The sequence below is a fragment of the Ammospiza caudacuta genome, chromosome 7 (genome assembly GCF_027887145.1).
Source record: "Ammospiza caudacuta isolate bAmmCau1 chromosome 7, bAmmCau1.pri, whole genome shotgun sequence".
Taxonomy (NCBI): Eukaryota; Metazoa; Chordata; class Aves; order Passeriformes; family Passerellidae; genus Ammospiza; species Ammospiza caudacuta.
In genome coordinates, this window is record NC_080599.1 from 42,524,793 (window position 1) to 42,541,721 (window position 16,929).

The 16,929-nt window shown below is 39.2% G+C and overlaps 2 protein-coding genes across 5 annotated transcripts in view; both read right to left on the reverse strand.

Annotated features, from left to right (window-relative positions):
* The window catches only part of TTC39A (tetratricopeptide repeat domain 39A), a 43,927-nt gene extending 39,730 nt beyond the window's left edge, over window positions 1-4,197 (reverse strand). The window contains exon 1 of the mRNA XM_058808246.1: window positions 4,149-4,197. Coding sequence (XP_058664229.1) covers window positions 4,149-4,183 — 35 coding nt within the window. The 5' untranslated portion in view covers window positions 4,184-4,197. The remainder of the gene's footprint in view (window positions 1-4,148) is intronic.
* Window positions 4,198-8,612: 4,415 nt separating this feature from the next.
* Window positions 8,613-16,929, reverse strand: part of EPS15 (epidermal growth factor receptor pathway substrate 15) — a 67,524-nt gene continuing 59,207 nt past the window's right edge. For 3 of the 4 annotated variants that reach the window (XM_058808237.1, XM_058808236.1, XM_058808238.1), the window contains 5 exons: window positions 16,399-16,468; window positions 15,125-15,201; window positions 14,463-14,625; window positions 11,607-11,785; window positions 8,613-9,746 (listed from right to left, as the gene is read on the reverse strand). In XM_058808237.1, coding sequence (XP_058664220.1) covers window positions 9,600-9,746; window positions 11,607-11,785; window positions 14,463-14,625; window positions 15,125-15,201; window positions 16,399-16,468 — 636 coding nt within the window. In that variant the 3' untranslated portion in view covers window positions 8,613-9,599. The remainder of the gene's footprint in view (window positions 9,747-11,606; window positions 11,786-14,462; window positions 14,626-15,124; window positions 15,202-16,398; window positions 16,469-16,929) is intronic. The other variant, XM_058808239.1, reaches the window with a different exon arrangement.

The window sequence follows — 16,929 nt, forward strand, 5'->3', positions numbered from 1 at the left end:
TCAAATCACTGAGTTATTGATGCCTCAGCAATGTCAAAGGTCTTTAAAAAAAGCTCTTCCATTCCAGCAAAAGCTCACAAATCAAAGGGTTGTGACAAAGCAGTGCAGTGAGCAGCACAAAGACCAGGGAATTGGCAGAGAATCGTGTTCTGCCCTTGGTCCCACCATGTTTAACTTGGACCAAGCAGGATCTAGTTTGCATTAGGCTCACAGTTCTCATCCTGTATTTGAATGGGCAAACAGTGCAATAAATTCATTAAGATAGGTTTGTTCAGACAAATAAAATGTAGTGGTGTCATTTCTGTGTTCCCTTTCCTTGTTGTGCTGCCATGACTGCTCAGAGGGTGAAATGCACCACTGTGGGTGAGCACTCCCAGGCAGCAGAACTGCCTGCATCAGACAGAATGAAAATATATAAAAAGACACAATCCAGTCTGGAATATTACAAAAATAAGCCCAAAGTCCTGCAACAGCACTGATCTATTGAAATGTACAAAGAAAAAGTTACCTCACACAGGATCAACATTGAAATTAAACAAATACATTCAGAATTACAGAAATTAACAGTATTGCTGCAATTAGGAGTAAATTTTCATCATCAATCACACCACAGTAATGTTTAGCAAGCATTAATAGCTCTTATTTTTAAATTCAGATGATCTACAATCTTTGTCACTTTGAAGGGCATGTGTGATTGTTATCATTTAAAGAACCTTATAATACCCACTTGCTCTTTTTTCCAAGTCCTCTGACTTTTCAGTTTTCCTGCCTCTGGTCCACCTACACTTCTGACATAGTTATTCTCAATTTTTAAAGGTCTAATCCTCATCTCACTAAAATTAATGAGAAAAAAAAAATCAGCAAGAGCTGCACTAGCCCACTACCATGCAATGGTACTGAGCACAATTAGGTACCCAGCAAACAAACAAAGCATGAACAAAATGCAAACTCACTCTGCTGTGTCTGGTTTGTACTTGTTTATGCTTACACTTCACTTCTTTCAGACTTCAATGTGGTGACCAACATAGAAGGGATGAAATACACATTCTAGCCCAAAAAGCATTTTCCTGCAGTACTTCATGTGAGTTGAAATGCTTCTTTGTTTGGTTTTATTTCATTTGATTGTGTTTGTTTCTTTGTTTTTTATTAAATCTAAGCAAAGTCTTTTCAAAATAAATTACTCTGTAACATGTTTTGTTGCAACTCTAAAAAATGCTTTTTAAAATCATTCCACTACTGAACAGTATCTTATGGTCCCATAGAAATAATATGTAGGAATGACACAAAATACCTGAGCAAATAGGGGTTGCTGCTTTGCCTGTAATCATTGCTTTGTGACATTACAGATTATGTTTCCCTGAGAGCTTCCAACAGCCTGAGTTTATTCTTCACAAGTCACCTGCAAAGCATACTTCACAGCACCTTGATCACTAACAATGCCACCTTCTCTCCAATTAAGTAAAAATTCAAGCATGGCACTTCAATACACCTGTACAGTTCTCTGAACGTGCCCACTGAATCAATACTCAAGAACAGAAAAAGAAGTTTCAGTAGAAAGTTGTCTTGGCACTCAGCATTGCCAAGGCCTTTTTGAAGAGTTATTCTTTGGCACAGTGGTTTCAAGAAGAAAATAGTTATTATTCTCTCCATTTCAGAGTGCAAAAACAACTAAGCAAACTACCTGAGGAGAAAAAACAAAGAAAACCAAAACAAGTGAGGCTGATGTTGAACTCTGATTCAGTTAGCTTGGGATCTTTCTGTCAATTTTTTTTGTTCTGACAGGAAACAAGGATTGGTAAAAAGTAAGTTTTAATGCAGATGCAGTGAGAAGATTTCATGAGTTCAGGATGGCAATTTTAGTCAGAAAGAAATGTAAAATGACATCCAAGTTCAGTACTGCATTCTGTTTGATACACAGCTGAGGCTCCAGCCATTGAGTCAAGTGTATCTGAATGACCATCCTTAGATGGAGACTTTTCTTCTCACAATTGCTTTTTCACAACAGATGACTCAAAGTTTTATTATCAAGTTGAAGACAACAGCTGAAAATCTCTAAAATGGGAGGTGTCATTTTTCATCATCCCTGCTCAAATATCTGTTTACTTTTCAGTTCCAATCATTCCACTAGATCATTTTTCCTCCAACGATGATCTGATAATCTATTCCCAAAACACACATGATACCTAAAGAAACCACAAATTCAGATCTGTGGAAACACTGTCTGGGAGCTTCACTGGGAATTTAAAGGAGCGATTTAAGTAAAATGTGGGCTACAATAAGGAAATAGTAATCTTTTCCCACAAACTAGCCAAAATCCTGATAGATCTTTTCAACACTTTGTAGCACAGTACTGCAAACACCTGAATCCCTTTAGATCCCAGAGCAGTGTCACCCTGGAATGGGAGAGCTGGTTCCAGCAGATGGAGCTCCAGAAAGGCGATGAGGAGCCAGCACCGAGAGCTCCAGCAGCTTCAGTAACACAGACTTTGGGGACAACCTGCCCCACCTGGAAAATTCACCCAGCTCCCTCCTGCTTCTAAATATTTCTGCACACATTGTTCCCCACGCTCAGAACTTCCTGAAGCACAATGCAACTGCAGTCCCTCAGCCTGCTGCTACTGTCAGTGCAAACACAGCACCTACGGTATCATTTAACATCATTATTACAAACACACAGCCCACCTCTCCAGCCTGGAGTTAAAAAATACTTTTTAAATTGCTGGGCCATCTGTTAAAGAATTATGGAGCATGGAAAAAAATTATATAAAACTCTTAAAAACTACAGAATCATAGAATTCACAGGGCTGGAAAGGACTTTGAACATTATCTCATTCCATACCTGTGCTGGGGGCAGGCACACCTTCCACTACACAAAGTTGCTCAGAGCCCCATCCAACCAGACCCTGAGCACTTCCAGGAGGGGTTATATATATAAATACTAATAGACAGGTCATTTTTGATCATTAGCAAGTGTAGCACTCTAGATTTTTAAATCCCACAGGACTTTGCTGCTTTAAATGCCACTAGACCACCTCTTTTGATCTCTGTAATAACTCTAACATTAATATCAATGCCACCAAAAAAGAGCACTATTGTACAGCTTCTATAATCTAAAGTTCAGGAAATGGTTTTTCCCATCATGGTTTCTTCAGCAGAAGTAAAGTCTCAGGTAAATGTTTGCTGTTTTCAACTTTAAGATAAAGGGAAAGTGTGCAGCCAGAGAGAGAGCACACCACTGCTCCAAACACCTGATGAAGAGCCGCGAACAGAGCCATTACCACTCTTCTAAGCAGCAAACTTCTCCAACAAATGCACTTTTAAAAGCTTCTGCTCCTGCACAGATGATTATAAATGTCTTATGTCAAATACAGAATCCACAAGCCGACCTTTAACGCAGCCATGTCTACAATTTAACACACCGTCATCATGGGGGAAGAATGTTATTTGCAGACTGATTCAGCTTTGAAGAAACAACTCTCACACGCACACAATGGAAGTTTATGTATTTTAGGGGCAGTGGGAGTGCACACCTGGAATGGAGAAAGTTATCCACCTGCAGCTCCCTCTTGAGGGTACTGAGTTACAGGGTAAAGAACAGCTGTCACGGTGTGTTGCAAGCTGCACAAACAGGAGCTCAAGCAAAAGGACCTGGTCTTCCACAGACATGACACGCTCTTCAGCAACCCTTTGAAGCCCAAAGGCAATTTGCATATAACTACTGAAGGGCTGCTGCGCAGGTATGTAATTAGCTCAAGCTAATGCTCTTGTCTAAGAAAAAAGAAAACCCCCTCAAAGTGCAAGAACGAGTTTGTGCCTGCTCAGCCGGCACAGGTGGGCACAGCGGGGTCAGCCCGGTGGCCGGAGCGGTCCGTGGGGTGGCCCTGTCGGTCCCGGCCTGGGCAGCCCTTGCCCACGGGCCGCAGGCGGCTCCGGCCCCAGCCCCGAGCAGGGGCCCGGGGGCCCGACCTGCCCTCAGGGGCCGCAGCGCCCAGAACCCCACGCCCTCACACCCCTCACACCGTCCCGCGGCCGGACCCTCCGCTCCGGCCGCTCCTCCCGCCCGGGCCGGAGCACCCCCAGAGCCCGATGAGGCGGCGCTGTCCCTGGCGACCCCCGGCCCGGCCCCCCGGCCCGCCCCAGCCTCGTACCGAGCACCGGCGCTGCCGGCCGGCTGGGCGTCCATGGAGGCGTCGCGACGGGCAGCGGCTGAGGGCAAGGCGGGCGGGCGGCGGGCTCGGCTGGCGCTGCTGCTGCTACTGCTGCTCCCCGGCGGCCGCCGCAGCCCGCTCGCATGGTGTGCGTGGAGCGGCGGCAGCCGGAGCCTCGGCGCATGTTCGGGCAGGGCCGGGCCGGGCCGGGCCGGGCGGAGGGGCCGCCCCCGCAGGTGAGCGGCTGCGGCAGCGCCCGCCCTCCGCCGGCGGCGGGGATGGGATGGGATGGGATGGTAATGGGGATGGGAGGGCACCGGGGGAACGCGGTGCTGCCCCGGGGTTACGGTCCCACCGCAGCGCTCGGGCGGGACCCGGGCGTGTCGCTCTGCACCGGGAACGGCCCAGAGGAACGCGGGCATCGCTTGCGTGTGCTGGAATTGAGAGTCGTTAATTCCTCTCGAGAAGAAGCATGAGGAAAACATAATTCATATTTCGCCAGGTTTTCAATTAGCTGCACTCTGCAGCTGCTGCCAAGGCAGGGTTTGCCAGGGTGCAGCTGTCTACCCCCAGCGAGTTGTAGCACAGGGGTAACACCCCACAGGGCTCAGACATCAGAGGGACCAAGTTATGACTAAATCACAAAAATAATTAGACTTAACTAATTAAATTCTTTCATTTGTTCATTAACATAAAATTAATAAACAAAATAAATATTTACAATTTTAACTTGCCTCTTCCCTTAAAGAAAACCAAACCCACTGAAATTGCAAATAGAATATGCAATACTGAAAAAATTTGCATTATTTTGGCCATTATTTATGTTATAGTCGTATCAATCACGCAGCTTCAGGGTTACGGGGATAACAGTTCAGAAGAGATTAACAAAAGAAAGGAGCCTGTGCAAGGAAATGAACAAGGCAAAGGAAGGCAAAGGTATACGCGGCCGAGGGAGTGGCAGGACAAACAGAAGGACTGGGTTGACATAAAGAAACAATGGGCACATTAACGGGAACAGTGGGTGTATAAGGTTAAAAAAAGAAGGAATTTATTAGCTGCACACCGACAATGTGGCTCGTGAGGTGAGGAACAAGGGGTGGGTGGCAGGACGGGCTCACGCTCCAGCGCTCGGGGTGCAGCTGCTCCCAGAGCCGAGGCAGACATCCAGAGACTGAGGGATGATTCCCTCTTCTGACACCAGCCAACAAGTCATGATTGTCTCCACTAAATCAAGCGTTTTGGCTCAGTGAGGGATAGCAAAAAGAGTTGTGACAAGCACCTTCCCGTGCTTTCTTTGCCAAAAGAGCTGCTTTGGTACAAATGCAAGCCCACGTTTTCCAGAATAAAACACCTGTTTACATACATTCCATTTTCTGGATTGTGAGGCTCATACATTCCAGCTCCCAGCGTTCACCATGAAGCCAGACCTCCTGTGCCGTTCTGCACTTCAGCCCATTGTCAGTAGCCAGTCACAGCTAACTTAAACAACATTTTTATTAATAAAATCACCAAAATATACTCTAAATTGCTTTTTACAACTTTTAGAATTAGATGTTGTATTAGTAGTATTAATAGTATTGTATGTTTTGTTAATTAATAGTATCGTATATTTGAGAACAGCTCTGCTTTTAATATCTGACAGTAAAATAAAATAAATATTTTAAGTTAAATGGATAGCATATTAAAGAAAATTAGAGAATTTAAATACATGAGTTTAACATTCAACAAGTACTTTACCTTTTTCAGGATTCAGGGTCAGCGATTTGAGCTTCAACTGAACTATTTATTCAGTAAAAATTATTGCTGAATGTGGGCCCAGAATGAGATTCACACTCCAAAATCCTCAGAACTGTCTGGAACTCAAGGATTCTAATTTTAAAAATAAGGAGGTCTCAGCAGAGCTTCAGTAAGTATTAAAAAAAATCTACAAGGATTTTACCTAAAAACCCACCAAGTCTTTTAAAATGACTTTTTTCTTTGTAAGTGACCACACCTGTTCATGTAGCATCTCAGGAGAGACTGCATTCTATGGAAAACCATCCTAAAGATCTTCTGGCTTTGAATACAAACATTTCAGTGCTAGTCTCAAGAGAATAAACAGTAATTCTGGCCACACAGGAGAATCAGTCTGTGTGGATCAGAGACAGCTGGCACATGCAAACCTGAGAGAGCTGGCAACTTGCAGTGTTACAGGATCTCTTGGCCAGGACAGACCTCTGAAGTCAAAAGCAAGAATTTCTCCCTGTATTACTAGCAAAATAAACCCTCAAACATCTTGTATAAAACAGTACTTCTGTTAAATACTTTATTTATTTCCAGTTATTTGTATAGTCCTGTATAGGACTGCAACTGGCTGCTTACACCAACAGAGAAAACACCTCATAACTTTGATCCTATCTACAGGTTACAAAAGTAAAATGGGATAAAATTCCTTTTACTCTGCTCAAGGTTGTGTTTCCAGATTAGAGCAGTTATGTAACAACTGTGAGACCTGTTATCACTTACACAACAGGAAATGGCTTCGCATTAAGTGGTTTGTCCATACTCACTTATTAAATCAGCAAGAGATAACTAGAAACAACATCCTGACCTCCTGAACACACATCCAAACAATGCAGCATTTTCCCCCCTCTATCACCTGCTCTAAAAACTAATGCTCTTTGTTTTCAGTTAATATCTAAAGTCCAGGCAGCTCCAGATGTCTCCATTTTGGCACCACAGGAATTCTGAAGTATTCTGAGCAAGGAATGGGAATGCAGCTCTGTTATTGATGTGTGTTTTGCTACTCCTCGTTTCTTTAAAGAGCTTGTGGATAAAAATGACTTCTGTTTCAGGATATTACTGACTGATGGCTTGTCAGCTGAGCAATTACAAGTTCCTTCCCACCTTTTCTGGGATAACATTATGCTGTCTTCCCTCCCTTCCTCTTTACTTCTGTGCCTTTTCTAATTTAAGTCTTGGAGGTCCCTGCAAACACAATTCTGCAGAGAATTCAAGAGTTCAGTAACGCTAACATAAGCAACTAAACTCCAATCTGCCTACCACAAAAAAAAAAAAAAAAAAAAAAAAAAAAAAAAAAAAAAAACAAAAAAGATTTTGATTAGGGAAAATCACTGTTCTCTTCCTTCTTATAAGAAAAAATGGATTCATCTGAAAGCCAGTCTTCATGTTCACTCTGGTTAACAACAGAATTAAATTCAAGAGTATTCAATTACATGATATAGAATTCCATAAGAAGAAAACAGGACTTTGGTTGCCAATATTTTGAACATATGTGTTACTTTCCCAACCTTACCCTCTGTTATCTAAATCTGGTTTAATCTAAATTACCATTCTGTCAGTATTGCAAACACAAAACCATGAGTTTGCACATCCCTGCACACAATGACTTAGAAGATTCAGGCTAAAGCACAATTGAAACACTCCAATACTGAAGTCATAATTTAGTAAATATTCAAATTCTGAAACAGCCAATTAAAACTTAGGTAGGTAAATGAAAGTGTTGAGAAGTTACTGGGGAAATAACACAAGACAACACAATTCTGCCACTGGATCCTGTTCCTGTGAAGGTGACCCATGGCAGGTGTGAAAGGTGGCAAAGGCCACACACACCAGGCTTCAGTCAGGACACCTCACACTGAATTAAATTCACACAATGCCTCACATCTCACAGCACCCTCTTGAAAAAACAGGCAAACAGTTCACATTTATGTACTTAAACTTTATTTCTTCATAATTACAGGCTATTGTTAGAATTTTTAAACAAAAGGGAACTCTATAAATAGAGGCTAATCCCACCTGAACAAGTTGTTTAAAAAAAAAACCAACAAAACAAACAGTTAAAACTTCATAAAGTAATGCCATTTAGCTCACAGCAGTGGTTTGTTGGTAGTCTGAGTAAAAGTCCTATAGTCAGAGTCAGTAACATGAAATGTAACATCAAATGACTCAAAACTTTAAATCCCATAAAGGAAAGCAGGAATATATATATAATATATACATATAATATTGTGTTGGTCCACTGAGTATACATTTTTAACAAAAGATAAGAAACTATGTAATCCAGTTAAGCATATGATTTGCAAGATTAGTGTACACTCATTACAAAGATGTATAAGATAAGTTATAACTATTTAATACTTGCAAAATTTTAAGTTACTTTTTTTTGAGCAGGTGTTCAAATGCTCATCTCCCAGTGCAAAAGAAAAACCATCCCAGTCAGGTTACTCATTTTTTCTTAAAAAATTGAAAACCCTCAAACTCGTGCAACAGCAGCATTGACAGGTAATGGGAAGAGCTTAAATATACTGAAGTGTGGCTGAGTTCTCCCCCTTTGCGCCAGTGCTTTGTGTTGAAACACTTCAATTTCCTCAAAAGAAATACCACAGGTTAAAAGTGCAAGAAAAAAACCCCTTCTAGATGTTTATGCTGCTGCCATCCATTTTTCTTAGATAGGGCACAAGATTCTTGTTTTTTGGAATTATTTTAATGAAACTGATTTTCCAAATAGAATTCATTCAAAATGAACAATAAGTTATTTTCATTAACATTCTATCAATCCTACTCTGACTCAGTGACCATTCAGAAATCATTCAGTTTAAGGTGCAACTATCAGTTGGCATTCAATAAATTACATATACAGAAAACAACTGTGGTTAAAAAAAATAGAAATCAGACTACCTGTTTTTTCTTTCTATTTTCAATCCTATGTCAAATGGAACTCATTAAGTTGCCAGTTCAGCTGCATATTTCACAGGCAAATGTGGCTCAAGTAGCAGTGGGGTCTCACAATTTGACAGTCACCTTAGCCAACAGCAAATGCACATGAATTTTCAGTTTAATTTGCTTTATAAAACAAAATAACAGGTCTGTCTTAAAACCTATGATCATGCAGGAAAAGCAATAAAAGTTTCAGAAAGACATACTCTTTCTGATGGAGACTTCATGAAGATTATGTTAAACCCAACATAAAATCTTCAATGAGGAGAAAAAGAATCTATACGCATACATATAAAATAAAGCACTCTCCAACTCTGGCATTACTAAAACCCCTTCAGAAGAAGAAAAGGTTTCCAGTGACTAACTGCTTGATGGGAGACAGTCAGCCATGACAGAATAATTGCTGTGTTCACTTTATGCTCAATTACCAACTGCTGATAGATTACAGTCAAACCCCAATCTCTCTAACTGCATTTTAAACTGATTTGCTTTCAGCTGGGAAAAGTACTTTGCTCTCCTGTAAACTTGAGAGAAACTGAATGCTAAACTTAACAATTATTCAAACAATAACCAAAAGGATTAAATTTAGCAGGAACATTCACATCACTTTCAGAAATTTAAAACCTTTCATAGTTTCTTGTATATATGCATTTTCTGATTAACATTTAAATAGGTTAGGTACTCAGGAAAAGGGACAAAACAGTTTACATCAGATAAATCTTATTCTAGACTTCATGCTTCTGATATTTCAGATTTACTGAGTGCAATAGCCAGTTCCAAGTCTTCTTGCTCTTGCTGTTTTAGTCTTGCCAATCTTTCTTTTTCTTCTCTCTCACTTTCTCTCTTAGCCCATTCAATCATGTCTTCCTCAGTAGAATACTGCAAATTTAAAAGACAAAATGATACAGATTAATAATACAGTGAAAATTATTACTGTCCAAACAGTCAGTTTAAGGGAAAATTAGTTTCTCAATAATTGTACATATTCTAGTCTTCAAATATTACTTGTTTTGTAGTTGTAATAGACTATATTGGATTAGTCTAAGGTTTAACAATTAAGAAGTGCACTGAAGCCATCAAAAGGATGTATTTTAATGAAATATGCCATGTTTCAAATTTCAGTATTAAGTTTCTAAAACATTACTGAGCAGAAAGTGCTATAATTTAAATACAGTTTTATTTGGTTAAATACCAGTCCATACAAGAAAACCTTTGAATAAATCAGGAGAACATTTTGCAAAGCACACTCCTATTCACACTGTAGGCTGTCCTGATTTATTCTGCTTTCATTAGGGATGACTTTTTCAGTGAAAATGACTGCAAAAATTTAGCTGTAGACTGACTGTTTCTGAATGTGCAGATGACAAATATTGCTGCTAAGAAGCAGCAAAATGATAAGGGTAACTGTGGAGTTAGAAAGCTGGTAGTAATACAGAGAAAGGTCAGCATGATATTAGAGGGGAAAAAAGAACAGATTATTTCCATGGATATTGATGAGAACTGATTGTGAACTAAACACCTCTGGCACAATGGTTATAAATCAGAGAGAGCTAAGGGTATTATCTTAAATAAAACACAAAAGATTATGCTAAAGTTTCTTCCTAGCAAACATGCAGAAAAATGAAGAGGTAGGTGAAGCCTGTGTCCTCACAGATGTCCCAGCATTAACTGAAAGGGTTAGAGGTTAGAGACTCCAGATCTCTGCCCTGAGCTGCTTCTTGGGGAAATAAAAGCAGAAACACCTCAGTTTTCTCCATGGTGCACTCAGTATTTTCAGTAACTGCAGCTGGAAAATAACACTATTTCCTTCACAAAGACAATGAACATTTTTGCCACTCCTCTCAAAGTGGCTTCTCAGTCTCCCTAACTGCTGCCACGGATGGATAACCACATTTCAGAAGTTACCATGCTCCAAGACACACCAACCCAGTGCAAGTCTACTTTGAGAGCCTGACAATCCTTAGTTTACTTCAATCAAGCATGTAGCTTATTAGGCCTGAACAGAGAGAGCAGTATGGTCAAGATACTGTAAATGCAAATTGCATTTAACAGGATTGAAAGTGAGATGATGCCTTTCAAAACTTCTACTTGCAAAAGCTCAAAAGAAAAAAAAATAATATATAGGCATGCACAAACCTTTAGATTTGCTTCTACTGCTTGGACACCACGACTTCTATGAAATGAATTCTGGTTATAAAGAGACACTTACTATTTTACTTCATTGTGCATAAGTCTGGAATTTACTAACCATTCAAAACTCATCAAATTATATTTCATTAACATACACTGTTATGAGGCTGTTTATCAGTATTTCAGTACATTAAAATTACGACCAAACAGTTCAGTGGCAGTTAAATTAAAATCACATTTTGGTTTATTTTTAATTGGGTAGTTAACAGTGTGCTTGTTATAGATTTGTAATTTAAATCTGCTGCACACATTGATAAAATGGATAATCCCTAGAACATAGATATTTTTGAAGTCCTCTCCTCTAAAATCTAGAAGGTATGAAAAAAGGCATAAAACCAATGCGATTTAAACATTAACTACAACATTTTGCAGCATTTTGTTTTAGGACAGCCTCAGCTGTAAACTAAATGTAAACACTGTTTTAACTGGAAGCAATATCCCTTGTGTACATGGGATATGTTTTAATAATTTAAATTAGACTGAAGACTTCAGTGTGAACATTTCAAAGCTGCTGTTATACTGAAACAAATGTAAAAAGTGTTTACTCACAGTACTGAAGTTTGCAAAATTGTTGGGGTCAGCCTCTTTACTGATGCTGGTGGGAGCAAATGGATCACAGAATAGATCTGCTTCTTGTTCTTTGGGAATGTCTGGGGTGGGGAAAGGCTGAAATGGGTCGCTCGACTTAAAGGAATCTGAAGAGTCTATTTGATTGATAGGTCTTTTCCCTTAGATTAAAATGAATTTAAAATGAATTTCAGATAGCAGGTAATAACATGCCACAACTAGTAAAAAAAAACCCCATTCAAAAGCTACTTAGAATGCAACCTCTTCCCACAAACTAGTGGAGCTGTAGTTTCAGGGGAAGGGTTCCAATTTAAAAAATGAGGGTACAGCCCACACTTTCTGAAAGGGTAATCAGGTAAAAAGGAACACATGTATGTTAATGAGTCAGGAACAGTTATATATAATTAACTGTTTTGGAAAGAGAATTTCTAACAGTTTTGAGCACCTTTTCTATCAGCACAGTATTGTTTTCTGATTATCAGCTGTTCTTTGATCATTCCAGCAAGGCTCTTTTATTATTTCTTTGGATCAAGTTAGCACAATTTTATTCAGAGAGCAGAAATACATTACATTTATAAGTTTTCAAAAAGTTTTCTCCCTATGCTAAGACCAGGAATTTCTGCAGTTTAAAACAAGGAGTATGATAACAAGCAATCACAGGCTGAGCTGCTTTGTTAATTCTTGCCTAAGAAGTTGAAAATAAACAGAATCAGGGACAAACCCCCACTTATTCTGTTGGGGGTTTTTCAGCTTAACCCCAGTCAACTTTCAACAGCATTGAGGACATTAACCCAATGACTTCCAAGAAGAGCTGAGCTGAATTTCACCCCACCACTCCCTCTGTAGGTTACTGTTTACACAAGAGGTTTCAGTGCAGTTTCCTGAATTCTGCTACCAGTGGTTCCACACTTGCAGTGGCTGTATTTTAGAACTTGCTTCTGCTTCCATTTCAGATTAAAACTACAGAATTGAACAAAGGTGCTTATTATTTCACATAAAATTTTTGAAAATTGACCTAAAATTACTTCATAAGATGAAAAGAGATTCTCATCTGGCAATGATTTAGAGATTTGGAGAACATCCCCTGGGAAACATATGATTTACTTAGACACTTCCCAGCTAACCCTGCTATCTCTCTCACTGATGATGTTCTATCCATGTATCACTCTGCTGCCCCATCCCTGGAAGTGTTCAAGGCCAGCCTGGATGGGACTTTGAGCCACCTGCTCTGGAGAAAGGTGAACCTACCTGTGGCAGGGGCTTGGAACTGAATGATCTTTAAGGTCCCCTATAGCCCAAACCATTCTATGATTTTACAGTTCTGTTATTCACAAATAATGCCTGCCTATTTCTTGAAAAATGGAGGAGAAGCATCTCCAAATGACAACCAGGGAGTTTTATTTCTGCCTGGGAAGGGTTAATAGCTGTAAGAATACAAAATACACAATCACCGAATCTTCCCCGAAATCAAAACAATGGGAATGTTTATCAGTATCTAGAGAAGCAACAGAATTCAGAGGCAGTAGCCCTTCTACACTTTTTCCAGTAGAGAGAAGAACTACAAGAAAGATTTTGGGGTATTTCTTTGAAAAAGCATTCCACTGTTTCAAATCAAACCCAGGAAGTAAATAGAAATAATTACATTTAAATAAACAGATTTTATTTCCATTAGGAAAATAATTAATTGGGAATGGTTATCAAAATAATCACATTTTTAGTGTGCATATCAAAACCACCTATTTTTTTCCCAATTATCTGCTGCTGAGGAAGCTGCTGCTCCACCCCTAGAAGCTTGCCTTCCAAAAGTGCACCATGTCACAGCCACTCCCATAGAATCAAGTCAGAAACCCTTTTTATGTTTAAATAAGGACCAACATCAAACATTCAAATTATCACCACTTGCCATGTCAGCTGTTTTAATATTATTTACAATGGAAATTGCAAGGTATTAGCATGAACCAGATCTCACACCAACATTAAAAATCAAACAGCTGAGTTTAAACTTCAGTATGAGCACTCCTGTATCTACTGTGCTCCCCTTCTTTTGAGGAAAAGATGAATACACGTTTAACTTTCATGCCAGTTTCTCAAAACACCTTAAAACTCATCCCCTTAGTGTAATAGTGAAACAAATGATGCAGTAGAATTTTTAAAGACAATGAAACAGAGGACAGAAATTTTTAAAAGAATACTAGATATATATTCTACTATGTTTGCAAAACCAAATTGAGAGCGAGGAGCCTGTTGTAATATGGCCTTGCTGCAAGCACAAGAAGGTGCTGTTATGCATGATAATCATGACCTTTTCTGGAAAGCAGGGTGGTTTGTGCCATGGAACATCCCACAAACTCCTCTATCACTGAGGAGAAAACAGCCCAGGGAACTTGGCTTTATTACTGTTACTGCTACAGACCTCTGGAAAGGCCACCTAGAAAAAGTTAACCTGAAAATCTAAGCCAGTTCTTTAACCCTATTTAATTCATTTTCCATTAAACCCATCTGTGTTTCCAATGTATAAAGCACACCAAATTCTCACTTTAAGCATAATTTAATTCAAGATTCACAGTGTAGCACATTAGCAACCATTTAACTCGCAGCTATGCTGTGTTCTTGCACACACTTGTAACAAGTCTTTTTTCCTGTTTTCTAAATCCTTTGTGTCTTCAAACTCCAATCCCAAACACCATGCAAAACTTTGAGGAAACAATCAGGAATGGACTTGTTTCACATCTTGCTCGTTTATTTTAAATTGAGACCCTTTACCCTCCCCTCATGATTCCTGTCCCTCTGCCAACGCGAAGCAGCTGATTGTGAGCACATCTCAGTGTCAGCTCTTACCAGGTGGTGGAGGACAGGGTCTGGTGGGAGTTCCTGTCTTAGGGGGCAGTGCAGGAGGAACATCCTCATTTTTAGCTGGTGCTTCCTCAAACAAGTTTTTAGTTATGGTGACACTGCTGACAGAGCCTGATGTGGAAGAGGTAAAGGGATCCTCATTGTTGGCCTTCAAAAAACAAAACAACAACACACACATTTTCAGTGCAGTGCTACCAGACATTCTCTTCAATATTACAGTATTAAATCAGAACTAAAAGTCTGGACTAAGGCTAAAGAAAATACTTTTGTTTGTTTTTACAAATATCCACATACTCCAGAAGATTGAACAGAAAGAAAAATCAGGAATGGTTACTGTGTATAACACTATAAAGTTGAAAGCAGTTAAACATGCAAAAGTAATACTTTTGCTGCTAAAATCAGCAAATTCACAAATAAATAAATAAATTATAGCATCACTGGAAATAGAGAGAAAATACTTATCAAGCCAAAAAGATTACATTGCATTCTTCACAGAATTTCAGGACAATTTGCTATCAAGACCTCTTTCAAGCAAATCAGCCATTATAAATGTTTAGTAGTGGCAAAACTGTAATGAAACTGAGTAAGCTTTGCCTTGTCACTGCAGTTTCATGCATTTTCTGTGAGCAGCAGCAGCTCCACATTACCTTGGACAGCGTGCTGAAGTCAGCAAAGCCACCTTCAAAGGATTCACTTCCAAACAGGGAGGCAAAGGGGTCTGTAGCTAAATACACAATACAAGCCAAGAATAAGATTAAAACTTAAATATAAAAGACTGAAAAGAAAAATTCCCACTACTATTACTACTAAATAGCAACTACTACATATTTTGCAACTTAAAGTAATTCAAGTGAGGTATTTTATGTGGTGAGTGCTTCAATTTATTAAGTAACTTTTTCAAAAACTCTAAGTGTCAACTTCCAATTAGGAACAATAGATGTCCTGAACAAGAAATAATTCAAAAGAAATACTGGTAAGTTTTCCTTTATAAAAAAATATTAAATTCCACTGAAAGTATCAAATAAGCATACTACTGGAAATGTTCTACTGAGATACATGTATGTATACACACAGAGGTGTTTTTTGTGTGTATACACCCATACATATACAGACATATATATATAAAAATTTATGTGTGTATATATATACAAATATGAAACAGAGCTCTTTTCTGACTGCAGACCCCCTTGTGAAATCAAGTACCTGAACCTCATATCATCCCAGTCTAATTCAACAGTACCTTTTCATTCTCATGTGCCTAAAATATGTAAAGCTGCTACTGTATAGTAGAGCAGGAAGTGCCATACTCACTTCTGCATCTCTAAAAAACACCATTTTTGCCCTAGAACTAAAATGAACATGTTTGCAATACAAAATCACACATAGACTCCTGTTTTGAATTATCACTTGTCAGTGCAGTTTAGGAAAATAGGAGTTAAGAACCTTCCCTAAAACATCTTTAGCCCTCAGATGAGAGAGGGTCACAGAAAGAGCAAACTTGAGCAGTAAAAAATTTCAATGGAGGAGTCACTGTATTCCACATCTACTCTTGTGCTGCAGAACTATCCTGATGTCACTTACACAGTAACATGAAATCCCTGAAAACAACCCTAATGGGAAGCAGTACAGACCATGCAAACAGCCCAAACACTTAGATCAGGAACTGCCCCAGTTTTAGTAAAGCAGAGGAACAGTTTTTGTGGAATCAGTGTTCAGTGACACACACCACAGATAGAGTCAATTTTGAGTTATAAACATGCCCCCTGAAAACAGGCACCTTATGTCACACTTTTTGGGAAAATTCAGAACACATGAGAAATCCCTATAATGCTCTGTTGCAAATTCAGTTAAAAGACTAGAAACAAAAGCAAGCAAAAGCACAAATAAAACCCAAGCTTTGATATGTACAATCTACTTTTACCTAGATCATTTGATGTAGTGACAGTGGTTCCACCAGGAGCAAAAGGGTCATTCTTCTTTGATATCTCTGTCTAAAATAAAAAATTCCTTTGGAGGGAAATTTGTTTTCAGCTTAAAAGATTCTTCAATCTAAGAATACAGTCACCATTTATTTTAGTTTAGAAGTTGTAAGATAACACATTCTGAAAATAGCTTTTATCAGCACCAGTAAACAAGCCTATTAACAGAAACTCTTCCTCTCTGTTTTGATTAATACTTTGAAAGGATAGAAACAAGGTACAATATGTGCAACATACTTGGTAACAGCTAATGCAACAGTCAACAATATCTACTGCTCATTTTGGTCTCAGATTTCTACTACCAGAGCCATCTTCAAGGAGATCTAAGATTTCAGCACTCCAGAGAGGTGTGGTAAAGCATTTAGGATGAATGCATAACTTCAGTTCTGAAGTACAGATCTCAAGAATCCATTGCTAATCCCACACCACAGCTCTGACCTCCCTGGTTTTTCGTTCCTTAGGACTGTAATAAG